General features: G+C 44.3%; 1 protein-coding gene across 4 annotated transcripts; it reads left to right on the forward strand.

Annotated features, from left to right (window-relative positions):
* The first annotated feature begins 10 nt into the window (after positions 1 to 10).
* LSM12 (LSM12 homolog) lies at positions 11 to 22,339 on the forward strand. Of its 4 annotated transcripts, none has more exons than XM_005597348.4 (6): positions 11 to 268; positions 2,580 to 2,844; positions 4,662 to 4,795; positions 18,251 to 18,360; positions 19,767 to 19,893; positions 20,677 to 22,339. In XM_005597348.4, exons 2-6 carry the CDS (start codon positions 2,721 to 2,723, stop codon positions 20,767 to 20,769), a joined length of 588 nt encoding a protein of 195 aa, XP_005597405.1. In that variant the 5' UTR covers positions 11 to 268; positions 2,580 to 2,720; the 3' UTR covers positions 20,770 to 22,339. The 4 variants fall into 4 exon arrangements, with proteins under 4 accessions (XP_005597405.1, XP_070083274.1, XP_070083276.1 ...); XM_070227173.1 differs by having other exon boundaries at positions 61 to 621; XM_070227175.1 differs by lacking the exon at positions 4,662 to 4,795 and having other exon boundaries at positions 129 to 268; positions 2,580 to 2,804.
* Positions 22,340 to 27,692: the final 5,353 nt, after the last annotated feature.

Raw genomic sequence — 27,692 nt, forward strand, 5'->3', positions numbered from 1 at the left:
CGTGGCCGCTGTTGCCGGCACGTGGGCATCCTGCGTAGAGGCGACTCCCGCTGCTGTTCCGGGTCAAGGGACGGGCTAACTTGCGGATCGGCGGCGCGTCTAGGGTCCCTGCTTTGCTGCTGCGAAGATGGATGTGTAATCTCCAGGGCCAGGATTCCTTCCAGACCAGACCTCTCTTCTCCAGTCCCGCTACCCTCCGCAGATGTTCTGAGATCTCTTGGAGAGAGGGCTACCGACACTCCCTTCTCCAGGGAACCAGGCCTCCCCGGTTGGTGCTGCAGCGGGACTCTTAATTTGCACATACAGCTAATCAGTCCTCCCGCAGCCCGAGACTCTCTCGCCCGAATTCATCCACTATTGATTTGGAGGCTGACAGATAAGCCTTCCCTAAAGACTTGCCAATTCTTACACATAGCACAGTCTAAGTTACACTTCCAGTTCTAAGCTTGCCTTGCCCAACCTCCCTCCGCCTCTCACTTCCGTCTTCTTGCCTTCCAAAACCCCGTTGGGTTGATAAACCATGAGATAGTAACTGGCTACATATGGGAAGAGGAGAGCACACACCCACGACAAAATTTGGAATAATCATCTGGAGGAACACACACAAAATAGAAATCTCAGGTATTCTAGGTGAAGTCCTGCCTAGAGGCAGAGGTGGGGTGGGGAGGAGACTGTTGAAGCAGGCTCCTCAGTTCCTTCCTACCTCAAGCAACTTTGTTCTTGGAGAGTTTTCTGATGGGTGGATGAAAATAAGAATGTAAATCTGGGCTCTTCTTGGAAAGAGATTAATTTTACTAATTAAAAAGCTCTGGAGAAGGGAAGCTGGATATGAATCTCATTTCCTTCCCTTGCTATTTTTTAATTTAATTAATTAATTATTTTTTTTGCTGAGGAAGATTTGCCCTGAACTACCATCTGTGCCAATCTTCCTCTATTTTTTAGTATGTGGGCCACTGCCACAGCATGGCTGCTAACAGAGGGGTGTAGGTCTGTGCCTGGGAACTGAACCCGGACCTCTGAAGCAGACTGCACTGACCTTAGTCACTAGGCCACTGGGCCTGGCCAGCTAAATGTTTTTCAGTTGACCCAAAGAGAAAGGCTAAATTTTCTAAGTCCTGGAAAGTTTCCTCTGTCTCTAGCCAGACAACCTTTACCAGGCTGTCCCCACACTTCTTTTCATAATATTTGTGAGTTACTTCATGTTCCTTGAAATCACCATGCTCTCTCTTCTTAGCGGTTCTGGCACATGGAGTTCCCTCTGCCTAAAGCATGGCCATACCTTGCAGGTCCTTCAGGTCTCAGATTTTTCACTTCTTCAGGGAAGCCTTTCCTACTAGTGCCTGGCAGTCATATGTGAAAACCTATAATCACGACGTCATATAAAAAGTGGAGTGGCAGTTACATATGACTTGTTATGGGGGCTGGACAGGAAGGTTCTCTGAAGAGACACAAGTATAAGGGGGCAGTGTGTTTATTTCTATTACAATGATTGTACTAATATACGCCCAACATTAGGAAGTTGATGTCTCTTGCGGGGCAAGGAAACACTTCTGAACTTTGTTCAGGTTAAGTAGTGCCAGGGCTGGCCCTTTGCCTCCATCTGGACTAGAGGAAGGTCAACTTGTTGTGACTCATACCTGAGACTCCAGACTTTCTATACTAAGGGGGTAGGTGGGTTAGGGGTGGCAATTGGTAATGGTAGGGCTTGAAAATGTATCTGCACAGTACTTACAGGTTAAGAAAACTACTTTGTATATCAGACTAGAAACATTAATGGGGAAGCCCCAAACTCCTACCCCCAAAGCCCCCTTTGTCACTACCACTGCTCCTCACTTCTGCCCTTTGACTGGTTTTCTAGGGGAGAGGGCAAGAGGGGAGATGGGAAAGCATCTTGAGTTCCAAGGGTGATGGGTGATCATGGAGGAATTACCATTTATTAGATCTACCACATGCCAGGCATTTGTACATATATCTCTCTTAACCTCCTAACTACTCTATGAGGTATTATCTAATATAGTATAGCAGTAAGTAGCACTGTCTTTGGAGACAGGTAGACTGAATCCTTGCTAGTTGTGCGACCCTAGACAAGTTTAGTCTAAGACTTAATTTCTTCACCTGTAAAATGAGGGTATTGATTCTTACCTCAAAGGGTTGTCGGATGCTCAATAAGTGATAATACAGAAGGCATAAAGAAACAGGAGCAGGTTTAGTAATTTGCTCAAGGTCATATAACTTAGTAAGTGGGAGACCTGGAATTCCGATTCCGGTTTAGCCAATTCTATAGCCAATATTCTTTCCATTACCACTTTGTAACTAAGTACAATCATTTTGAGGAAGTTTCATTAAGTCCTCTGGGCCTCGGATTCCTCATATGTAAAATACAGAGTTCATTCATTAAACTCTTGTGTCAAGGTGTGCAACGTAATGGAGACTGCAGCTCCCTCCTCCTTTCCCTTTCCATTCCACGTGGGTCATTTATCTTTAACTTCTAAAATGGACCCCTGCAAGCACTTTACCATGCGGGCGCAGCTGCACAAACACAATTATTCAGATTCCCGTTTATTTCCTCTTCCACCTAGGCTCCCGCCCCACCCAGCACCAGGCCACGCCCTGGCGTGTGACGTCAGCACGCCCCGTGCGTCGCGGCGCGGCGCTCACTGGGGGCCCGGCTTTCGCCCGCTGCTGCCGCCGCCGCCGCCGGCCGCGGCTGCTCTCCCAAGATGGCGGCTCCTCCGGGCGAGTACTTCAGCGTTGGGAGCCAGGTGTCGTGCCGGACGTGCCAGGAGCAGCGGCTGCAGGGCGAGGTGGTAGCCTTCGACTACCAGTCCAAAATGCTGGCTTTAAGTATCCTTCCCTGCGCGGAGCCCGAGGCCGGGCCGGCGTGTCTGTGTGGTGGTGGGGGGGTGGGGGACGGCGGCGGCAGCTGGGGCCCTCTCCGGGCCTAGGGGCGACCGGCTACCGCGGCGCCCCGAGCGCATGCGCACGGCCCTTGAGTTCCCCTCCCCCTCTCGCGGTCCCTCGGTCCCCTTTGGGGATCTTGTCTCCCATCCCTTGTGGGAGCTGGGCCTCGAGCGAGGGTCGGTGGGTGGAGGGGGGCTTGACACGCGGATGGCCTTTCGGGAGGAAAGATAGGAGAGGGGACACAGTGATGAGCAGAGGGGGTGGTCGTGGGAGGGGGCTGGTGGATTGGAGCCCGGATGGAAGGGGGGCGGGTAAAATCATGTGAGGAGGGGGTGTGTAGAGTAAGGAACTGCTAGTAGGGCCGGGGTGTGGAGTTTACAAGGGGGTGTCTCCTGATGGGATTTGGTCCAAGGAAGGGCAGCGGGATGGTGACCAAATGGGCCTCGCTTGTTTTGGGGGAAAGTAACTGCAGGACAGAGTTTGTCTCTGAACTGGGCATAGGGGCTTGTTTTGCTGGTGCGTGTGTATGCGTGGTGCCATTGGGGACGGCGAGTGTTGAATTTTGGGTTTCTCAGCCGTTTGAAAATTGCTGTTTTGGGGATGTTTGCATTGGAAACCTGGTCCAGGGGAAAGACCATGTTTTTCAGGGGCTTATGTAGGGATGCGTGGGTTACAGGTGAAAGAGTAAGTTATCTTCTCTTGCTCAGCCCTGCACATGGAGTCCTGACTTTTTCATGGTGGTATCCTCCCTTTTGAAGTTGGCAACGTTAAACAGAATGGAAAAGCTGGCCTGCTTCTTTGGAGTGGAAGTGATTTCGGAATTACTCCAGGAAACTCAATCTTGGAAACAAAATACTTCCTGGTTGTGATAAATGTGCTACCCCTTCCCCTTTTATTTGAGCCACAGGTGGATTTATTTGGATTTTTTTTTGAACAGTAATCCTTTATGGCTTCTTTCAAAAGGAAAAGTTTCCTACTGAGTCTGCTGCATTTGAGTGGCAAGTATCTTAATTCATTTAACCACTACTGGGTTTCTAGCTTATTAGGAAGATGTCCTCGAGACTAATTACAGCAAGACTATTTGCTTTTTTTTTTTAAATACAAGAATTCATACCTGAACCAAATAAGACGTTACACATTAGTAGTTTATGTGGAAGGGTTTTGGAATGAGGAATTGCTTTACTTTTAATTGGCATACAGTATGCTCTTGATAAATGGTTGGAGAATGAGTGAATGAATGAATGAATAAATGGGTTCACTAGCTGGGTCACCTCGAATGAGTACTGTATTTTCACTTTCTGGTATTGTAGTTTTCTCCTGTGCAAAATGGGAAATCTCAAATCTGAAAAAGTGAAAAGAGCACTCTTTAGATATAGGTAGTATTATGGCAAGAACAGAAAGTGCCTCTCCTGTGTGGTTCATTAGGTTCAAGACGAACAGCATACATACGGCGTTAAAACTGCGTTATTCCTCTCCGTAAAGCCGGTAGAGAGAAGGTGACAGAAACCCTTTTGAGGCTTCCACTTTTGGATCGTATTTGGCTTTGAAGAGCTTGAGATCTTTTGGTTATGGGGTTGAGCGGGAGGAAGGTGACAGGCAGAAATTTCCTGAGGAGAGCTGTGGTTCTTGTGAGGCTCCGTGTCTCTTGCTCGTGGCACACCTTTTACACAAGCCTTGTGTGATTTGTGTTTTCCATGCCCCTTTCAGGATGTGTCAGTGCTGTGCTTGCCCCTATTTCCTTAACTTTATTTTCTCACCAGAATGTCCCTCTTCCAGTGGAAAGCCCAACCACGCAGACATCTTGCTCATAAACTTACAGTATGTTTCAGAAGTGGAAATAATTAATGACCGAACAGAAACCCCTCCTCCCCTAGCTTCACTCAATGTTAGTAAGGTAAGGACTTGAGGGCAGTTCTGGCTCTCTGAAATGGTGGGAAAATTGAGTCTCATTGACTCTTGCTTGGTAATACATACATTGTCCATTGTTTGTTTTTCATTTTTTCATTGACTTATAATTGCTTGTTCTGATATCTTTTAAAAAATATATCAGTTTAGTTTTTCTCTTTATTCCTGGATAGCTTCAGAAGATTTTAAGACACATCATAATGCCCAGAGTTGAGAGCTTGCTTTTGTCCTTTGTGAAAGAGGGCTTTTTAAAAAAACATCTGACATCTATGCATGAACTTCTGGTGTTGGTGGGTTTGGGTAGGGGTGTTGCCTCTGAACCTCCTGAAAGTGTGTGTGTGCGCACACATGAACGTATGTGTTTCCTGGGTGAAGATATGGAGTATTTTTCAGATTCTCAGGAATTCATGACCTACAAAAATTTGAGAACCACTGCCTTGGGGCTTCATTTTTGTATTTAAGTTTGAATTTTGAGGTCTATCAAAATTCAAGGGTTAGGGTATTTTAATCTTGAATGTACAAATTGATGTTTGGGATTCCCCCATCACTGTTTTCATTTTTCAGTTCTATCAGCCAGTGTTCATGTTGGTCAGTAATAATAATACCCCGAGCCCCATTGTAACCATTGCTGTCCCCTATACTTGGAACATTCTTCCTTCCAGAACGGCTGGAGCCTCATTCATCAGGACTTAGTTAAATGGCACTTCTTCCAAGAAATCTTCTCTGATTACCCAGGCTGAAGTAATTTGCCCCCATTATTCGCTCTTCTAGTACTTTATCCTTCAGAGCTAAGATGACATATCATTTGTAGTCCAACCTGGGAGGTTTTTGAAAGTACAGGGTGGGTGTTCTTGTTTTACACTGGGACAAGTATAGATCTATAGATGTGTGTGTCCTGGGCAAATTGGGACCTAAGGTTACCCTGTTCGTAGCCTTTTTGTAATTGTAATTGTATGTCATTTATTTACTTTTCTTTCTCACCAAACTTTGTTCTCTGAGGATGGGAACCATACCTGCTTTCTTCATCACTGAATGTAAAGAGGCTTGCAACAAATAAATATTTGTTAGGCCTTTGATTTTAGTAGCAGTTGCTTTCCTTAAGTCTCTTGAATTAGTGTGGTGGAAGTTTTTCCCTCTAGAGGAGTCTTGTAATAAGGTATATTCTCTTGCCTCTCTTGGGAATGTAGTGTGTTCACTACAGTTCAGCAAAGCAAGGAAACACTCAGGCAGCTGAAACAATAGAGGGTAACTGAGGCTAGCAGAGTGTAGTTACCTCAGATCTGGAGCTGCCTTCTTTCCATATTCCAAGGAAATGCTACACGTTTTCCAGTGATTGCTGAGGACAGATTCAGAAGGGTCTTGGTTTCATACTAAAGGCTGTTGCATACAGAACATCCCATTCTTGGAAGCCAATAGGCTTTTGAAACTCTGGCTTAGTAAGATACCTCCTGCTGGAGTATAGGAGCTCTTTGGGTGATCTTCTGTTAGCTGAAGAGATTTTAAAAGATTCAAGTGAAATAGTTTATTGAGGAGAAAACTAGGCTGTAAATTATCATTTGGTGTTTGTAGGGTGTGAGAAGTCTGTCACTAAATAACTGGACTGTCAGTGAGTAGTAGAGGAAAGATCATCTGAAAGAGGGATTTTTTTTTTTTGAAGATTGGCACCTGCGCTAACAACTGTTGCCAATCTTTTTTTTTCTGCTTTTTCTCCCCAAAGCCCCCCATACATAGTTGTCTATTTTAGTTGTAGGTCCTTCTAGTTGTGGCATGTGGGACGCCGCCTCAGCATGGTCTGATGAGCGGTGCCATGTCTGCGCTCAGGATCCGAACTGGTGAAACCGTGGGCCGCTAAAGCAGAGCGTGCGAACTTAACCACTCAGCCACGGGGCCGGCCCTGGGATGATTTTCTTAAATTTAAAAGATACTAAGTTTCTGCTCTTGTGACCAACAAGTGCCACCATTTATCTGAGAGGGCTTGGAGTGAATGGGTGGGGCTGTTAAGTGGGAGCTGTTCAGAAGCAATTCTCTTTTTTTTTTTTTTTTTTTTTTTAAGATTTTATTATTTCCTTTTTCTCCCCAAAGCCCCCCGGTACATAGTTGTATATTCTTCGTTGTGGGTTCTTCTAGCTGTGGCATGTGGGATGCTGCCTCAGCGTGGTCTGATGAGCAGTGCCATGTCCGCGCCCAGGATTCGAACCAAGGAAACACTGGGCTGCCTGCAGCAGAGCGCGCGAACTTAACCACTCGGCCACGGGGCCAGCCCCAAGAAGCAATTCTCTTATAGTTAATCTCAAATAGAACTAGTTTCTTGGTGGTTTAGTTTGCGGATTATCTTTGCCTTTAGGATTTTGCTTTCTGCTGGTCAGTTTTAGTTGTTTACTAGCATTGTTGTAAACTAATTGTTTACCCACTCTTTCAAGAAAGCAGCAGGAAGTAATAGGTTGGGGAATACCAGAAATCTTTACTTTTCTTACTTTGTGGCCTGCTTGCCAAGTCTTGAAAAAGGTTTTCTGGAAGAGGAGTCAGAAACTAAAAACTAAAATTAGGTTGGAGGGCTATCTTTGGATTTCATTTATTCCTTCTTCCGTTTGTAGAGATGTTTATGAGTAAGCTGTACTGGCTTTTCCCTTGAAACCACCCTTGGAGGATGCTTTGTGATTCCTCCTTGGATTCACTTAGAGTTAGAAGAGCCTCCTGGGCTCTTACTGAAAACAGCCAATCTGGGCTGCTGTTTACACGTTGCTTGAATGACATGAGAAGTTCATCTCACTTAAGTGCATGGACTTGGATTTTTTTAAGATGGAGGATTGTTTAAGCATGTTAGAAGGGAACTGAAGTGCTCTGAGATCCCTAGAAGAAAACTGTTGATGCTTGCAGACTAGGGGAGCACTACGTCTGTACTCCACTTCCAGTGGAAGATACTGTCACATGTTGGCTCGTCTTGCTGACATAGTAAGTGCTCTGTTTAATTAAACCTCTTCATATAAACTGGATATTTGTTTACTCCAACCCAGGAGGAAATGGAAGAGAAGGCTTTTTAAAGGAAATACTTAATTCCAGCCCAAGTAGAGAAAGTATGAACTAGCAGTTCTTGGAGATGAGCCTGTTTTGTGTTCTACTGACAGCTTACTGCAGGCTAAGAAATCCTGTCTATCTACAGCAGTGGGATGTAAGAGGAAGCTTGGAAAAGGACAGTGGGATTGCAGAAGGTGGAAGTTTTGAATATCATTTTAACTTCTCCACATTAACGTTGTACCCTGTAGAAGTGTTCCGAATTTCCTGAAGACAGAAACATTTAAATAAAAGTACAAAAGCACACCAGAGCTAGTCATAAGTGAGGTTCAGATTATTCACCATGTGGCTCATTAATTTATTCTCTTATGAGGAAGGCTTTAATATTGCTTGAGGATGAGAGCCCTCGGGTCCACGTGCTAGGGTGAAGGAAGGTGTTTCTTAACAAGTTCCTTTGAATTGACTCTAGATCTTGTTCTCTGGGGATGAAGATTGCCCATGGGTTAGTAGTGCTCTTAGATGATTTGGGACATGTCAACATTAACAAGGTTTTTTTATGTAGCACTTATCAAACATTTACTGAAAATCTATTTTGTGCAAGACATTGTGGTAAGTTCTGCTGAGGACCATAGCTTACATTTTTCTAGTGCTTTACAGTTTACAAAGAGCTTTGACACATCTCATGTCATCCTCACAATCATTCTGTGTGATCGTTAGAGTATATTTTATTTTTAGTTTAACTGATGAGAAAACAGGTATCAAATAGTGTAGGAACTACTATTTTTACGTGCCTCCCTCTGAAGTAGCGGTTGGTAGACATCTCATTGAATCTCAACAACAGTTTTGATGGTGTGGGTTACCATCACCATCTTACAGAAGAATAAACTGAGGCTCAGAGAGGATGAGTCACTAGCTTAAAGTCATACAACTAGTAAGTGATAGAGCTTAGATTTGAACTCAGGTCTGATATTTTGATGGCAAAATCCCATGTTTTTTCTACTACTGTGTGCTTAGCCCAGGGAGCTTATAGAGTAGTTGGGTGAAATGAAATGAGTACCCAAATATCTATAATCCTAAATAGTTTCTAAGTAAAGAGAAACGTCTGTGTTGTGTGGTCAGGAGCAGTGTGGTCTAGTAGAAAGAATATAGGAACTGAGCAGATAAGTCTTCAAAATCACTTCTCTGCCTCTTAACCTTACTCAGCATCAGTTTCCTCACTGTAAAAATGGGATAATCTTAATATCTATCTCAGAATTGTTAGGATTAGGTCAAGTTGGCTAGAGTTGGCAAATGTTAGTTCTGTTCTCCTGCATTAGCTGTTTGTAGCCAACTGATGTTCCCTGAATTATGGGATAGGGGCAAGATAGAGGAGAGGGGGAGTCTGACAAAGGGAAGACAGCCACAAACACTGACACTACTATTACTATGTCAGTCCTCCCTAGCATTGGAGCTGACATTCATTCAGATATCACAACTTGCCAACCCAAGATTGGGGAAAGTCAAAATTGTATTGGATACATTAGTATGTAATATCTTAAAATTAAATAATGATGTTTTAAGAGACCTCTTGTTGGTGACCAGAGTGAACTTGAATTTCCAGGGCAGTGTTATCAAATGACATAGTTAAGTGGACATTTGCCTGAGTGTTGGAGGTTAGAGTGAACAGTAACAGAACCTAGGAGGCTGTGCTTTTCAACCTCTGAGACTCTTAGGAAAAAACTCACTGACAACAGCCAAGGCAACTGTATGTATTCATTTGCTTAGATAAATGCATCGAGTGCATTGAATGAGATGTAAGTCATCACTTTGCAGAGTTGAAGAAGACTTTCTGGAGGAGATATTTGTGTGTTGTGAGGGGAGGCAGGAAAAGGGACAAAACATAGAAAATTGAAATCCACAGATAAGGTGTCCACCTCCCTTGTCAGACGACTGACTAATTTGTCAGCTGCTTTTATCCATTTATGACCCATTTATACCTTACTAACAAGCAGTGAGTGATCACACGGAACTAGAAAGAAAAGATTCAGAGTTTATCATCAGTCCCTGGTAATGAAGAATAAGTTGGCAGCCTTTGGATAAAAATGGTATTTGGAGATTGATCAGGGAGTAGAAGGACCTGGTAAGGCTGAGAAAATGGAAGAGTCGCAAAGTTCACTTTTAAAAGAAACTGACATCAGTACTTACCTTTAGGTATGATGTTACCCTGAGGGAAGAATTGACTTGATTTTTGTTTTGAGTTCTACCACTTTCAAAGCTAGGATTTAGCATAACCTTATGACTTTCTGGTGCTTTGAGGGTTAATCCTAAAGTATGATTAAATTCCTGGATTAGTTGATAGTTGTTGCATTGTGGCCTATGTTCATGGACCTATGCTGTTAGCCAGGCCCTGACCATATCTTGACCCTAATGTGTTGAGGTATGGAATTATCACCAAGTAGAATCATGACTTGGCCACCCTGTGTTTGGGTATCTGTATACTGGTAGGAGGTAGAGGATGTTCGTATTATGTGTAAATGTGGGAAAGGAAACAACTACTTGTCTAGGGAAAGCAAGACTTTTCTGTCAGATAAAATTTTTCTGACTTCTACAAGCTATATATATATATATAACCTTTTGGGTCACTTGATTGGAATATGTTGTCAAGGCCACAGTCCCAGGTTAGTCCACCAGTAAGTTTTGCATCTGGCTATGAGCAGACAGCTGTTTCCTCACAGAAGTGTCATGAAGATGCAAGTAGGGGGTGAAGAGGAAGAGTCCATCACTGCTGAGTGATAGGGGGCGTGTTAAGTAGTGAGTGGTGTCAGATGAAGTCAGAGGTAGTGATTGACTGCCATTTTAGAAAAATCACTAGGCTTTTGTCGGAGGTCATATTCAGCGGCATTCAAACTTTGAAGTCAACCTGACAGAGCCATAGTGGGGGGTGCAGTGCTCCAGGCTAGGGCTCATGACTCATTTCAGGCTATAGTGCATGGCAGCCAGCTGACTCACTGGGGCCTTCATGAGGTCTAGGATTTGGTTCAGATGGGGGCTTTCTTGACGTCATGGGGGTGTGGGGAGAATCGCTGTCCACCTGAAAGGACAAATTGTTGAGCTCAAGTGACTGGCAGAATTGTACCGTGGGTGTGTTGTTGCAGCTGCCTCTGCATTCTACCTTTTTGACATGGAGATGATTCAAAATAAGGACTTTACTGGTGGGTCAGTGGTGGTAACTCTTTCAGTGTTAAGAAAGGGGCACTCTAACTGGTTTAATTTTCCTGGCAGAGAACAGGCTTGGGGGGCACAAAAAAAGCAAGTGGTACAGTCAAGTTCTAGCATTGGAGTTTTGAGACTAGCTTAGGTAAATACCAGAAACTACCCTGGAAAGTGAAGCAGATTGTACCTGAACTAGAAAATTAAAGGATCTGCACACTATGGCAAAAGCTAACAGGATGGTGTGTAGAATGTGGGGAGTTTGAAGAACTGGGTTCTTTTTACAGCTGGGCTGCTAATGAATTGTGTGACCCTGTGTTAGTCACTTATCCTCTGGTAACTGTTCTATGAATCTCTGATTGTCTAGGTTTCTCTTCCTTTTATCCACCTATCCTCTCCCTCGGCCCTCCCTCCCAGGTGCTGGGAATGTCAGGATGATTAAGACACTGCTTTTGCCTTCAAGAACCTCTTGTTTGTTGGGCGTGGCGAGGGACAGCAGCAGTGAACTTAGTGATTAACATATAGCAGGGTCAGTGTTAATTGGAAGTGTGAGCAAGCTGCTAGGATAGCACAGAGCAAGGGGCAGCCAACTTGTTCGGTAAAGGGCCTGATAGTAAATGTTTTAGGCTTCGTGGGCTGTACGTTCTCTGTCACAACTACTCAATTGCCTTCGTAGCAGAAGGAGCCATAGAAGATATATGAACAGATGGGCATGGTCATTCCAGTAAAACTTAAGTAAAATGGGTGGTTGGCTGAATTTGGCCTACAGGCTGTATAGTTGGCCAACCCTTGGCTTAGAGAGTGAACATTTTAGGGATGGCTTTTCAGATGTAACAATGGAGTAGTCTTGAAGAATAAACGGTAATTAACTAGGTAAAAGGAAGGAAGTTAAGTAGAATCAAGCTGATTTGGAAGGTGCTCAGTTGGTCCATCTCTGCAATTTAGAAACGTTTGCTGCCCTGTCAGTGAGCTAAACTGGAGGTCGTTAGTTCTCAGAAGGGAGGAAAGGGACTAGTTAAGTGCCAGAATTGATGTTCCAATAGTAGCCCTTCAGGAGGGGCCCCAGACGAATGGACTGAGGCTCAGGACGGGTTATGCATCTTGCTTAGGTTCGTGCATTGAGTGAGTGGTAGGCGCGGGTTGGAATCTCTTTTTTGGGGATAAGGAGATGGCTCTTCTGTTTTACTTTGCTTTCTTTGCTCTTTTCAAAGCCCAGGAAACAACAGTGCACGGTTCTTTCACTATCACTGAATAAAATCAACTTTTTATTCCATAAATGGAGTCCCCATTTTGGTGCAAAAAGTTAAAGGCATTTTTTAACTTATTATTCCAGTTATATTTTGGAGGATACTCTGTTTAGGACTTAAGCCTCTAGCAGCTCTTACAGATACCAGAAGGGAGGGAGCACTGAGTTCATTGGCTAAGGAAGGTTGGATTACATGGATTTTTCTGAAATGACCCACAAGCCACCTTCTCTGTGCTAATACTAATGATGTTATAATAATAGTAATAATTTAACGGTTAATATTTGTACACTGCTTTACAGCTCCCCTAGTTCTTTCACCCACCGTATCTCCCTTAATCCTCATGGCCGTGCATGAAATGGCCAGTTAGAGCATGCACTCTCAGAGATAGGTTGTTGAGCTCAAATTTCAGTTTACATCCCGGCCAGTTTTCTCACTTGCAGAGCCATGTGGAGGTTCCACAGCAGTAATCGTTTCAGGGTCTTAGGACTAAGAAATTAACTCTTGTTGTCCAGGAGGTTTAGTTATCTGTTATAGCTGTAAATAATGTTTGGTGATACAATTTCAGATAACTTAGAAAAACTGTTGACTTTGCTGACAACTAGTTTTTGTTTTAAACCAAGTAAGAGAGAAAACTTTCCCGGTAGTGTGTGCTGGCTATGACTTGGGGCTGGTCTGCATTGTATGGCAGCAGTATGATGGTTTAACAAGTATTGTGTCAAGGCCTAGAGACTGAGGTGGCACTATGGCCCCTGGATTTGCAGGGTGTTTTTCATCGTAGCTCAAAGCACTCAGCATATCTTAACGTTCAGGTGCAGGAGACTTCCTTGACTTACCTTCTCTAGTCTTGGCACATCAGAAAATGATGGTCCAGGGAATACCTATCCTTATTGGCCTGAATTGCTTTCTTATACAGGATCTGTTCTCATAAAAGCATTCCTGTGAATTACCTTTAACAAAAGAAGTAAAGGATGTTCTTGAGGTTTAGAGTGAGACTGGGACCCTTTTCAGAAAAGAGAGGCCTCTCACTGAAAGGCAGACAATTGGGTTCTGTATTAGGGACATTGATGGAAATGCCAGAGTTCATTGATCAAAAAAGAAGGTGGCCGCTGAGTCTTAAAGTAGTTTCCTTTTTAAAAAATATTTTCTTTTGCATTCAAATTTGTAACTATACTTTCAACAGTAATTTAGACTTATTTGTTAGGTGCATCTGTTTGAGTGTAGTACACGGTTAAGAACACAGCTCTGGAGTCAGCCTGTCTGGGTTCAAATCCAGACTCTCCTGCTTATGGCTTAGTGAACTTGGGTAAGTTTCTTAACAGCTGTGCCTTAGTTTCTCTGTCTATTAAAGGAGGAGTAATTTTAGTCCCTATCTCATAGGATCGTTGTTTGGATTAAATGTTTAATACATGTAAAGTATGTTAGCTCGGTGCCTAGCATGGAGTAAGCTCTCAACAACAAGTTAGCTCTTAGAATTTTAGGTTCACTGCCAGGCTTTGTTGGCTCTACCATTCCCCTGTTTTATTCAGTGTCTTAATTGTTATGTATTCTAGGACACGGCTTCAAGTGGGATACTCTTATTTTTTGAGTTCCCAACTATCCGAGATTGTAAACAACAGTATTTTATTAGAAACTTTCAAACAGGAGCTTTCAGCTAGGGAACAGGAAGACTTCGGGTTGAAAGAAATAATTTTGAGAGCCTGCTTGTTGCTGGCTAAGGATGAGGGCTTTCCAAGAGCGTGCTCCAGAATTGAAACAGCAGGAGCAAGCATGGGCTTTCAGGGTGACAGTTGTTCTTGGCTGCCCTGTTCTGCCATCCCTCAGCCTCCGTCAGGCCTTGCAGGCAGCACCAGCAGTGTTGGGGCAGCAGCTGTGGTGCTGCGTAACCCCTCTGTGAGGGCAACTGGTTGGAAGGCCCAAACACAGAGAGGACGAACTGAGAGTGGCTCATTGGAGTCAGTAGGTCACCTCCAGCAGGTTCTTCTCTGGACTCTCCTTCCCTTGTTGTATCAGCTGTCACAGCCTGTTAAATACTTGCGGTAGGAATCCCTCCGGATTCCCCACAGCACCTGCGCTTTCACGGTCTGGGTGTGTGGAAGTAAGATGGCCCAGCTGGACTAAATAACAAGATTAAATGCATATTGCTTGAATTTTGTTGTGGCTGCTGCTGCTTTTTTGTGTCACTGAGTGCAGGAAGAGATACTTTCTGTTGGTGTTCATTAATTCGCTCACTCAGGGGTTACCCAGCAGCAGGCATGACTAGAAGCCTTTTAATATTGATATGCTTTGGTATCAAGTTCATGCACTTTTCTCCAGTGCCCGCATCAAGGTTCTATATATAAAATGGCCACAGGAGGAAGTACTGGTTAGTAGACGAAGAATAACTGTTTTCACTGGGAATCATACAAAATCAAAGGAGAGGCAGGGAAGCACAGGTTGTCTTGTGCAGTCATTTTAATTGTCACATGTACATTAGTATCAAATATTTGTAGATTTGTGCTTCTCGGTTTGCCCGAAACCAGTGTGTTCTTGAAGTTGATGCCTTTAATCTTTGGGATTCTAAGCAGTTAGTGTTCCAGTTTTTATTGGAAGAGAGGCCAACAGCTAACATGCTTGCGTTGAAAATAGATGTAGTATATGGTGATAGTCAATGAATTTAGAAAATTGAAATCCTGATGATCCTCCCAAGCTTAAAAGGCACACCCTGCACCTTCTCTGCTGAGGGCGTTTTATTGGTTCCCTCTGGTGTTTTGACAATAACCGTAAACTTACTAACTTGGAATAACTGGACCGTTTATAGATATGCATTAGTTTACAAAACTGTGATGTGGGGAAATTTAGATCTGTGTAACAGCTAACTTGAGGGTAGAGTGATAGTCACTTTGCAAAAGGAAGCCTATCCACATTTTTCATGAGTATTCAGGAACATGCCTGAAAAAGAGCAGGGTCATCTCCCTTTCCCTCTCACCTCCAATTTTGAGAAGAAACAGTTAAGATCCTTTTTGCGAGGGTAATCTTCCTCATGCCTAATTGATGAGGCCCTCTGTGGGAGAAATTTATCCCTTTGTACAACTTCCTGGTGAAAGCAGATCTCTGTGGGTGAATATCAGATTTAAGCATTTTTCATATCGCCATGAAAGTACAATCTGTAAACTGACAGCTGAAGTTTTCAGGGTTTGCGGTGGGTCCAGACCCCCAAAGCACAGTTGCAGCTATCAGTAGAGTAGTTGAGGATATTAGGGCGAATTGAAGTACAGCCAGCTTACACTTACTTCTGCTGACTTTTCCGAGGCTCTCCCTTATATCATTTAGCAGTTGGGCTCTGTTTGCACTATGAGCTGAAATGGAGACTCATCTAGTCCATTCTTCTTTCCTTTCAGAGCTTTAGAAGAGATTGTACAACTGATATTTTGGGCGGGATGTTAGGGCTTTATTTTGAAATCATTGTGTTCTGTGACCATTGTGTTGCTGTTACTTAGGCCGTCCAAACTAATCACTTCTGGCTGAGATTTATATCCCTATATATTTTGCCTTTGGCAAAAATTCAAAAGTGGCCGCTCTCCCAGTGGCCCCCCCCCCCAGCCCCGCTCCCGCTTCTTGCTTAATTTCTCAATCCATTCTTAAACATTCGGTGTGATTGCCTGGTTTCCCTGAGCCAACTCCTCTCTTACTAAATGGGTTCATGTTATGATTTTAACCTACTATGTAGATGACAAGGATATTTTACTCTGAGAACCCAAACTGTCTAGTTAACACAAGCTTTATAGAAGCAGCTTTGTCTGACCCAACATTGGGAGATGGTTTTGGTTTTCAGGGATAAACAGTTTTGAAAAGACCTCAAAGTGAGACCCTCCTCGCTGCTCATGGGGTAAACATCAGCCTGACCACTAGCTGCTTCCCAGAAGCTCTGGAGGCGCTTGGTTTATCCAAGGCAGCTCTTCTGCCCTCCAGTTTTCCCTTCTTTGCCTGGAGACTTCAGACTTTCTACAGGGTTGTTGGGAAAGTGAGGCTCAAGGAAACTCCTTGTTACCAAGGTTTTCTCAGTGACTGAGTAAGCTTTGCTTGTTGCTGCTTAAAATACACCACCAGCAGTTCTCTTTCCATAGGAACTGAGTGCTTTCAAGCCACGAGGCTTTCTTGCTGCGGGTGAGATTGCCAGTGCTTGGGGGAATGCTGTCAGCCCTGTCATTTGTTTCTCTGGAAAGTTGTCGCCTGTTGGAGCCAGAATGGCAGGACCAGGTTTGAAAGGTTATTTATTGACTGCTGTTGAATCTGTCTCTCTGCATGTCCCAGGGACCTTGTGAAAAAGGTGCTCTGGCTTCAAATCGCTGCAGAGTTTTGGCCTTTATTCCCTTTTTCACTTAGGGAGACTGAAATAACTGTGTGTATGAGCTAGCTCTTCTCTGCTCACACCCTGTCCTCCCTCCCACAGTCTTTAAAACTCAGAGGCAAGGATGAGACTTCCCAGTTCCCTATAACCAAGTCGAAGGCCTCCTTTTCTCCTTCATAGTCAAACCGATGCCTTAATAAAGTGCTTCACTTTACCAACAATTAGACACTTTGCTTACTTTTTCCCCTGTGGAACTGTATTTGGTTTACGGTTTGAGAGGGCACTGTTAAAGCAGGATATAAATGTTTAGGAATTCCAAGCATCTAGGTACTTTGGGAATGTGTTGGAGGTATGATCTCTCTTTGTATTTAAGGAGCTGGTGTTTGGCGACAGATTGTGTGTTCTTGTGTGTGTGTTTGTGCATATGTCTTTGGTATGCTGCAGCATCCGTATAGTAAGATGTTTGTGTTCATGGGTCTGAAAATCTCCAAATTATTTGTTTGACTTTCAGATGTGTTATCTGCCCCTTTTTTAACCATCTTGTCCAGCATACTTGTTTTGTCTTACAACCAAATCTGGGATGGGGACCAGAAATGTATTAGAAGGGCAATAGTGATTGACAGGGTAGCCACCCCTGTTGGGAGGGATTTACTAGATTTTAGTAGACTGCTAGATTTTCCTAGAATTTTTTTGGATCAGTTTGTGATTGTTCCACTAGAGGGCAGTTAAGGAACAGACATGAGGTAGATTGCAGACCATTCCTTTTTGCAAAGAGCAGGATAACTAGAGCTCAAGTTGAAGGTGGACATCTTCAACTTGGTTGAACCTAATCTATGTTAGGTTTACTTGAGTTTTGGCCCCCATCTGAACACAGATAATGATACTAGAGAGGTAGAGTCTTCAGAACCTCAAATTCTGGTCTATGAAGGTGTGGTAGACGTTAATTTCTAAACCTGAGGCTCTAGCACAGTAGCTGATAAAAATTCTTAATTCTCTCCTTTCATAGAAATGTGTGGGGGCCGGCCCTGTGGCCGAGTGGTTAAGTTCGCACGCTCTGCTTAGGCGGCCGGGGGTTTTTCCAGTTCGGATCCTGGGCACGGATATGGCACTGCTCGTGGGCCATGCTAAGGTTGCATCTCACATAGCACAACTAGAGGCACTCACAACTAGAAGATACAGTGATATACCGGGGGGCTTTGGGGAGAAGAAGAAGGGAAAAAATAAAAGATTGGCAACAGATGTTAGCTCAGGTGCCAATCTTTAAAAAAGAAGTATGTATTACCTTTTATCTCTAACCATCACTTCCCATCAGTTAGTTCCCCTGTCACATTCTGTACCTCTGTGCCATTGCCCTGCTCTCTTTTCTTCCTAGAAGTTGTCTTGTTTTTTTTTGTTGTCTGTCTCCCCTCCCCCTTCAGTGCTGTATCTCTAGCTTAGCACACTGAATGGCACATGGTAGGCACTCAATAGGTAGGAATGTTTGCCAGGAATAGCAGTAACTTTTCAGGTATATTGTGTGTGTTTTCGTTTGTTTCACTTTTGATCTCTGAGAAAACTGAATCTACCCAAACCAGTCTTTTCTGGCCTCCTTTCCTCAACTTAGGTCCTGACTGTTGGGAAGAATGAAGGTGAGTGCTTTTCTGAGTCTCTTTCCTCTCCCCTACCCTAGCTTGCCAGCAAAGCACGGACAGAGAAGGAGGAGAAGCTGAGCCAGGCCTATGCAATCAGCGCTGGTGTCTCCCTAGAGGGCCAGCAGCTCTTCCAGACCATACACAAGACGTGAGTTGGGGGAGCATAGGGGTCCCTTCTCTGGCGGGTGATGATGCCTCGTTGTGCTGTCTGGTGGTAATTATGTTTCTGAAAGTCACCAGGGAAGCTGGGTAGTGTGTTGGCAATACCTCGGTGTCCAGGGATGTGGGTGCTTGTCACCTTTCCATACAGAAGAATAGTGTAATCATGGACAAGTTGTCCTCTCTGAGCTTCAGTTTTTTCCTCTGTAAAACTTAGTTTTGGGTTAGATTATCCCTAAGGGTCACTTCCAGGCCTAGTATTCCATAACTTAGAATTAGTGATTTCTTTCTCTGTTATTATTTTGATCTTGTACCTTTCTCTAAAAGCTGATGCAGTTTTATTAAGGGAAAGTTATATCTATCTCACTTTTCTCAGTTGTACATTGGGTGAACATAGAGAGTTAGAGAGAGCAGAAGGCCACCTTATTACCACCTCCTAAAAGACATTTTGTCACAGCAGAAGTCATTTGACTCTCCACTAGCTTCCCTAGCTGCTGAAAACTGAAACATTTGACACTCCCCTCCCCCCCCCCCCCCGCTGCCTTCTGTTACCCTATTTAACCACCTGGGTCTGGTGTACAGATGGCAGCTGGCATCAGAGCTGTTTGAGGCCATGGTGTGAGTATCTGAACATTTACAGGTATGTGCAGGAGCTCTCTTAGTAGTATCAGCTGCTCTGGGTGTCCCCAAGTGTGAACTGGAATGGGTTTTCCCGGTCTGGCAAGTGCCCAGCTGTCTGATAATTGAGAGGGGCCAGTTTGAGGAGCAGCTTCCATTTTGCATGGTGGGGGCAGAGTACAGATCACAAGATGGGGAATTTGTTCTTCTGTCTTCCTAAACGTGCCGTTTGTCCCTAGGCCAGTTGTTGGCAAACCATAACCAGTGGGCCAAATCTCATTCGTTTACATATCATCGGTGGCTGCTTTCATGGTACAGCGGCAGAGTTCAGTAGAGTAGTGACAGAGATTGTATGGCCCACAAAGCCTGGAATATTTGTTATGTGACTCTTTATAGAAAAGTTTGCCAGCGTCTGCCCTAGGCTGCTACTTAGGTTGAATCTAGTGGCCTGAGCCTAGCTATTTATTTGTAACTCAATTTGGTTTGGATTTCTGAGGCTGCCATCAAATTTTCTATGGTTTTCCAGGTTCCTAATACTTAGGAGTAATTCTTCTGGGCCCTCAAAATAAATATGCGTTGGTTTCATTGCTTTTCCCAGCCAGTGGTGCCCAGGAAATGTTTCTTGGCTACTCTTTCCTATGGGCTGCAGGCATCTAGTTGTTGGCTTAGTGGTGAACAGGGAACTTGGGATCAGCTTTCTGGAGTTGTTTATTCATCAGGCAGGAGGTGTGGGATGCCCACAAGAGGTAATTTTCACCTGTTCTCTTCTCTTTCCAGCATTAAAGACTGTAAATGGCAAGAAAAAAACATTGTAGTCATGGAAGAAGTTGTTATTACACCCCCATATCAAGTGGAAAACTGTAAAGGCAAAGAGGGGAGTGCACTGAGCCATGTACGCAAAATAGTAAGTAAAGGAGCCATGAAACTTTCAGGGAAAGGATGTTTCTCGGCCTTCGCCCCTCCAGCATCAGGGCAGGACGTTGTGCTGCAATCCCTGCCTCCTCTGACACAGCCGGCCTGCGAGCAGCCCTGCCTAACCACCCTGCCTCCCTGTACTGTGGTGCTCTGAAGCTGTGGCTTAGACACTTCTATGGGGGCAGAACCACTGGGCAGCGTGGAATAAAGCAAGTGGTCAACCCCATGTCCTCTGCAGTGTGGCTTTTTGGAATTAGCCAGACTATTCCCAGGTATTGGGCCTGAGCAGTTCCTCTCATCCCAGGCTGGGTTCTCAGGAAGGGCTGGTTGGTATAAATCAGTTGCCTCTGACCCTGCATATGTCATCTGACTTTCTAGATTGAGTTGCAGCATTTGTAGAAACAAACTGAGCGTTGAGAGACCAATATTGTGGATGTAAAAAGTTTAAGATTGTAATTCCCCACCAGCTTTTTATTCTGCACTTGTGTGAAGAGGGAGTTTGAGTCATAATAATCTCCCTTCATATTCTCTTTTAGATTATCGATTTACCTTCTTTTAGCCAATCTTAGCTGAAGCTGCAAAAAATGTGACTGACACAAGAGGCCCCCACCTACCTTGTGGCTGTGAAGGCCTAGAGACAACAAGGGCAAAAGTGCCTGAATAGCCCACAAGCTGGACAACTGGGATGGGATGTCGAAGTCTGGAGTGAACTATTTGGGAGGCCTTATGTGCCCATCTCCTCTTCTGACCTAGACTGACTGGTTTCTTTCAGGTTGAAAAACATTTTAGAGACGTGGAAAGCCAAAAGATACTGCAGCGTTCACAAGCCCAACAACCACAGAAGGAAGCTGCCCTGTCATCCTGAGTCCACATACACGGAGGACTCTTCCAGCATCCAGCCAAGGAGGCGATGGTGGTGGCTTCAGCGGAGGCAGGCCGGGGGAGGGAAGGGATCCTATATTTCCTGTTGGCTCTTGTTAACAAAGGGTCAGCGTTTCCAAATCTTAGACTTGAACAAACAAAACACCCAACAAAAAAGAACAAGAGAATAATTTAAAAGTTGAATCATTACTTGACTAACAGACTTCGGTCCACCATGTCCTTTTCACAGCCCCCTTCTGGGACAGTCACCTTGTTAATTTTATTTTTGAAAATTCCTTTCCTGCTCTGCCCTTTCACCTCTGACTTTCCTTTCCTAGTCTGTCCTTGCCATTCTGTTTTTATAAGTGGCTATACTTGCCTTCTGAGTGACTGAAAGAAACTTTTACATCTTCTCTTCCAAAATAAAAGTAACAAGCTGACTGTGATACTTAAGTTGAGACTAGAGCAGCCGACAGAAGTCTCACTTTAAATTTTTCTTTTTTTTCTTTTTTTTTTTCTTTTTTTGCACAGGGCATGGCTTGAATTAGTTTTATTTTTCTTAACTTTAAATATATATATGAAAATATATATTAAAATGTTCTCTAAATATTTTCTGCTTCTTGCAGGTCTCTTTTTACTAGATCATGGCCACTCTTCCCACCTCATTCCTCTGACAATAAAAATATATTGCCTTCCCCACCACCCATAGCCAGGCAACTGACTTGACTTAGTTCACAGGACGAATCTCCTGCAGCATTTCCTAGAGCCAGTGTATGCAGATGAGATTCGGCTTTGAGGGTTCCTGATGGCGTTTTAGTCTTTAACTGTGTGTGTACCAGTCTCACATTTGGCCAAAACCTCAGGATTCTCCTTCTGCCTTTTGTCTTACTTCACGGTACTAGAAGAACGTCCGCATCTCTCTCCTGTCTCCGCGATGGGAGAATCAGCTGCCCTTTCTCGTGTGCCCTCTGCAGGAAGAAGTATTTTGCATGGCACATCTCAGCTCCTCCTTGAGGGATGATTTTCTTTCGTAAGAAACCTGGAGTCCACCTATCCCAACCTCTCTTTAAGTCTGTATCCAGAGCCACTAGCCCAGGAGAAAGCTTGGGTGACCTGTAGTTTCCTGCCAACCTCATGCTCTTATGCCCTTCCCCACCCCCCTAAATATTACAAGCTTAAGACAGTTTGTATGTGCTCAGCCGATGGGCAGAAAACCTGGAAAGAATTTCTGGACTTTAGCCCACCAGTTTGTCTGGTTTGACTAACCTGCTGAGAGCTAAGACTGGCGCCAGTTGCCCCTGTGCCTTTACGGCGGTCCAGTGGGGCAGAGTGTGCCACTATCTGAATATCAGGCACCGAGTGGGACCTGGGTGATGCTCATGTGACTGGCTAGAGCTTCGGGGGTGGGGTGGGGGTTAACTACTATTTTTTGGCCATGATCTCTTTCCCCTTCCTTTTTTTTTTAATTAAATAAATGGATCAAAATTAAATAATTCAAGCCTTGCCTTCAAAATGAAATTTTTTTTTAGTATTGTTTAGCAAAAACAATAAAACCCAAATTTTTTTAACCATCACTCATGTCTCGGGTTTGTGCGTGCTTTAGAGGCCCTGGAGGGAGGGGCCTCTGAGGGTATGTGTGTTTGGTTTGACCTTTCCCTTTAGATTCTCTGCTTCCTTCTCTTTACCCTCTCTCCTTTCACCGCCTGAGAACTCATCCAGAAATAGAATGCAAAGCGTGTAGTTTAAGAAGAGGATCCAGGGTTGGGAGTTATGTGTAAGTGGAGTAGAGGAATAAAGGGGTTGGGTACATATATGAGACCATTTGTTACGGGACTGTTTGGAGGAAAAATGAGAAAATACTGGAAAGTAAACTTTCACATCCACCTCCCATTGGCCAGAACCTGACTTAAAGTACCAAGCCTTTGATTTAGGCTGCATGGAAGTGTAGACTTCTGGAGAAGGTAAAAGAGGAAGAAGAGGAGAGACCTTGCAAGAACTAGAGAACCTAAGAAATGCAATTGAAGGAGTGAAGGTGATTAGTGGGAAATAGCAATCCCAGAAAGAAGTTCTTTGTCACATGTCCTGCGTCATCACTTCCTTCCCATTATTCTCTAGGTATGTGAATGGGAGACAGCGGGTACCAACTGTTTCTGGTAGAAAGTGGTGTTTTTTTTTTGAGGAAGATTAGCCCTGAGCTAACTGCTGCCAATCTTCCTCTTTTTGCTAAGGAAGACTGGCCCTGAGCTAACATCCCTGCCCATCTTCCTCTACTTTGTATGTGGGATGCCTGCCACAGCATGGCTTCCCAAGGGGTGCCATGTCCGCACCTGGTATCCGAACTGGTGAACCCTGGGCCACCAAAGCGGAACGTGCGAACTTAACTGCTGCGCCACTGGGCCGGCCCTGAAAGCACTTTTGACTCTTGAGTTTTAGTTTATGAAATAATATGGGGGAACTTTAAGCAGTTCAAGAGGTGGAGTTAGTATGGTGGGAAAGATAGGTAGTGAGGTGTAGAAGAAAGAACAAGGGCTTTGGAGACAGAATTATTTGGGTTCTAATCTGACACCTCCATTTCCTCACTTTGTGACTGTGGGTAAGTCATTTCACCTGCCCAAGCCTTAGTTTCCCCAGTTGTAAACAAGGAACTCATCTAGAATTGGTGTGAAGGGTTAAATAAGATATTTAAGGGCTGGCCCTATAGCCTAGTGATTAAGTTCTGTGTGCTCTGCATTAGTGGCCTGGTTGGTTCATGGGTGCAGACCTACACCACTTGTCAGTGCCCCGGCTGTGGCAGCGACCCACATACAAAATAGAGGAAGATAGGCACGGATGTTAGCTCAGGGTGAACCTTCTTCAGCAAAAAACAGGAACAACACAAACAAAGATATTGAAAATGCCTGATGCTTAGAAGGCACTCTGTGAATGTTAATGTAGATGTTGGCTTGCTCCTAGGATGGTTAAATCTAGAGATGAGATTGGATTAGATGATTTCTAGAGGCTCTGCCTTTGTTTTAGAAGTCTTTGTTTAGATGGCATTTTAAGTGAGGCTAATGTGTAAAACATTCGGGCAGGGGTAATGGGTGAGAGCCCTGCCCTCGTAGTCTCTCACAAATCTCACCCATCTCTTCCCTGGAGTCCCTGAGGAATTTCTTTGTTTATAATTTGAAAACCACTCATTTTATAGGGTGTTAGCAGAGCTGGAACAAAACTCTATGCCTTATCCACGCATGGTCTCTAAATACTTCTCTGTGATGTTCCAAACTGATGGCATGTGTACTGTTCACTTGCCTTTGCCAGGCTTAGGATGGAACACAGAGAAGACTGGTGAGAATTGCAGAAATTGCTGCCTAGATTGAAAGAACGTTAAACTGTTGCGTGTAGCACAGAGGGCTTGCATCTATGATGAAATATGTGCAGGTAGTTTAGCAGTGTCTCCTTGGCTTTAAGGCATTCTCCTTCCTCACCAAATATACACACACCTCTATACCCAGCACCAGATTACCTCCCCACCACTGCACACGCCTTTGGGTTTACTGCTATTGAGAGCATCCAGTCGGTGTGGTATAAACAGCCTTACCACACTGAGCTGATCCTGAGTCTAGTGTCTTTAAGTCTGAGCTGCTCATACTGATTTCTCTTTGGTGTTTTGAAAACTTGAAAATTGCTCAAGCACTTCACTGTTAGTTCAGGGGCTCCAGACTGGGAATCTCTGATTCAGGGTAAAGGCTCTGTAACGCTTTTTGTTTGTTTGTTTTTTTGAGGAAGATTAGCCCTGAGCTAACATCCGCCGCCAGTCCTCCTCGTTTTTGCTGAGGAAGACTGGCCCTGAGCTAACATCCGTGCCTATCTTTCTCTACTTTATTTATGGGACAGCTACCACAGCATGGCTTGCCAGGTGGTGCCATGTCTGCACCCAGGATCCGAACTGGCCAACCCTGGGCTGCCAGAGCGGAACATGAGCACTTAACTGCTGCACCACTGGGCTGGCCCCTCTGTAATTTTTTTTTTTTTTTTAAAGATTTTATTTTTTCCTTTTTCTCCCCAAAGCCCCCCGGTACATAGTTGTATATTCTTCGTTGTGGGTCCTTCTAGTTGTGGCATGTGGGACGCTGCCTCAGCGTGGTTTGATGAGAAGTGTCATGTCCGCACCCAGGATTCGAACCAACGAAACACTGGGTCGCCTGCAGCGGAGCGCGCGAACTTAACCACTCGGCCACGGGGCCAGCCCCCCCCGTAATGTTTTTGAAGCTAAGAATGTGTGTGTCAAAATCTGTTCTCTTGGGGCCAGCCCGGTGGCGCAGCAGTTAAGTGCATACGTTCTGCTTCGGTGGCCCAGGGTTCGCCGGTTCGGATACCGGGTGCGGACATGGCACCACTTGGCAAGCCATGCTGTGGCAGGCGTCCCACATACAAAGTAGGGGAAGGTGGGCATGGTTGTTAGCTCAGGGCCAGTCTTCCTCAGCAAAAAGAGGAGAATTTGCAGCAGTGAGCTCAGGGCTAATCTTCCTCAAAAAAAAAAAAATAATCTGTTCTCTTGGGCCAGCCCTGATGGTCTAGTGGTTAAAGTTCTGTGCTCTCACCCTGACAGCCCCAATTTGTGTCCTGGTTGCATAACCACACCATCCATCCGTCAGTTGCCATGCTGTGGTGGTGGTTCACATAGAAGAACTAAAAGGACTTAGAACTATGATCTACAACCATGTATTGGGACTTTGGGGAGAAGAAAAGGAAAAACATTCCTTTAAAAAAAATAAATCTGTTCTCTCATAACACGTACTGGTAAAGGAAAGAATAGAGGGCTTTCAGTCATATACAGAGATAGAATCTACTGTCCCCTTAATAGGATGCATCCTGTGGTGAGAATGTGTAATGCTAGAAGCTGCAATGTACAGGATGAGTGGTGGGGCAAGAGATTAGGAAGTGCAACGGGTCATCTGGGTTGGAAGATAGTCATTGTTTATGCGGTGGATTTGCTTTTTCATCACTGCCAGAGCATGCTGGTGCTAGAAAAAGAAACTTGAAATCATCAGCATGTACTGCCTAAACTCAGAGATTTAACTTAACGGTATGAAGTACCTTATGGGTAAAAAGGGATGCTGCTGGGCTGGCATCCACTGGTGTAGACTGCTGCTGGGTAATAAGTTTTCAAAACAAGTTTGTTCTTTTATATTATAAAAGCCTTCTATGGCTTATTACAGGATAAATAGAAAATAAGGCAAACATTTTTCATCTACCACTCTCCAAAGCATTGTTATTATCTTTTATATCCTCTAGATTCTAAGACACTTCTCCCTGCCTCTTGCATTTCTGAAAATGCTGTGTACTCCACAATGTCGAAAGCAACTTACCAACTAGTTCCCTCATCCCCAGCCCACAAAGTGCACTGGACAATTTGTTGATGTCTTAGAATTGGTGTATATAAATGGTTTGGGGCTGGATGGTCTCTAAGATTACGTTCAACCTCAGTCTGTTCTATCTCATTTTATCCTACAGTCTGTTGCTTCAGAGTCACCTGTGAAGACATCTCCGATGATTAGAGTGGAAGATGATCCCTATAATTTGTAAAACTCATGTCATGTGGCGTGTATGACTTGCATTCTAGTTATTTGTTTAGGTTTCTCTTTAGTGGTCTAAAAGAATTTTTTTTTAGTTTTTTAATTTTTTTTTTTAAAGATTTTATTTTTACTTTTTCTCCCCAAAGCCCCCCAATACATAGTTGTGTATTTTCAGTTGTGGGTCCTTTTAGTTGTGGCATGTGGGACACCGCCTCAGCATGGCTTGATGAACGGTGCTATGTTGGCCCGCAGGATCCAAACCGGTGAAACCCTGGGTCGCCGCAGTGGAACGCGTGAACTTAACCACTCGGCCATGGGGCCAGTCCCTAAAGGGAGAATTTTGAGGTTCTAAGGCAGGGATAAGGACAGACTCGTTTTTGTAGTATTCCCTAGCATCCAGCTGTTGAGATAAGACTGAAAATAGAGTTTTGAAAGTCAGTTTAATAACTGGATGAGTTGCCTGAGCCAAGATGAAAAGTGATCCAGGACTGTGACTGGGTTTTGAGGAAAGCTTGAAGTCAAGTTTGGAAAGAAGATGAGTGACTAGTAAAGGACCTGGGAGGAGATGAGGAGGAAGGTGTACCTGGTTCCAGCTTGAGAAGGAGCAGGGCTTTCCCCCAGGTTTCTCCACAGCACACTTTGGCAACTGGGACCAAGGCAGGTCAGATTGTGGCCTCCCTGTCCCATTTTCCTTTAATTTTCAATTTTGGTAAAAAGTCTCAAGGGATTTAGTTTAAATTTCTTCCTGAACTGGCAGGATGAGGTGAGGGTGGTATATTTCTAGTGGCTTCTCAATTAACCTCTCCTCCCTTTGCCCTAACTAGTACTCTAATGTTGACCCCAGCAGCGTTAGTCTTTATTGGAGGGTCTAACAAGTAGTGGCTTCTTTTCCTAATCTGACCCCCTTTATTCTGGTCTCTTTCCCAGCTTAAAGTAGTTGCTTATGCTTACTGTAGGGAGGAATGTGTACTGCTCTAAAGAGAATATTCTAGGATGGCCTCTGAGATGTGATTTAAGCTGAAATCTGAAGAACAAGGTGCTAACCAACAGTGTTCAGATAGAACAGCAAGTGCTAAAGTTGAGGTTGACAGGAGCTCTGGATGTTTAGGAACTGCTGGAAGATAGGTGACTGAAGCCTAGATAGCAAGATGGATGGAGAAGTAGGCAGAAGCCAGATCATGCAGGGCCTTGTAGCCATTGTAGGGACTGGAATCTCTTCTTGGCACAATGGGGAACCATTAGAGGGTTTTACACTGTCAAGGGATTTGGCCTGATGGAAGGTGGCAGCAGTGGGAACAGGCTGTTAGTGAAGAGGCTGTTGCAGTAGTCTAGGCAAGAGATGATGGTGACAGAAGTGATTTCAGAACGGGTA

Source organism: Equus caballus, chromosome 11, assembly GCF_041296265.1.
Source record: "Equus caballus isolate H_3958 breed thoroughbred chromosome 11, TB-T2T, whole genome shotgun sequence".
NCBI lineage: Eukaryota > Metazoa > Chordata > Mammalia > Perissodactyla > Equidae > Equus > Equus caballus.

What these genes read in the sequence shown, in the direction of transcription:
- LSM12 (XM_005597348.4), top strand. Translation starts at nt 2,721, where the DNA reads ATGGCGGCTCCTCCGGGCGAGTACTTCAGCGTTGGGAGCCAGGTGTCG. An exon ending in GTCCAAAATGCTGGCTTTAA is followed by an intron (nt 2,845 to 4,661) that starts GTATCCTTCCCT and finishes TTTTCTCACCAG; the next exon opens with AATGTCCCTCTTCCAGTGGA. An exon ending in TTCCAGACCATACACAAGAC is followed by an intron (nt 18,361 to 19,766) that starts GTGAGTTGGGGG and finishes TTCTCTTTCCAG; the next exon opens with CATTAAAGACTGTAAATGGC.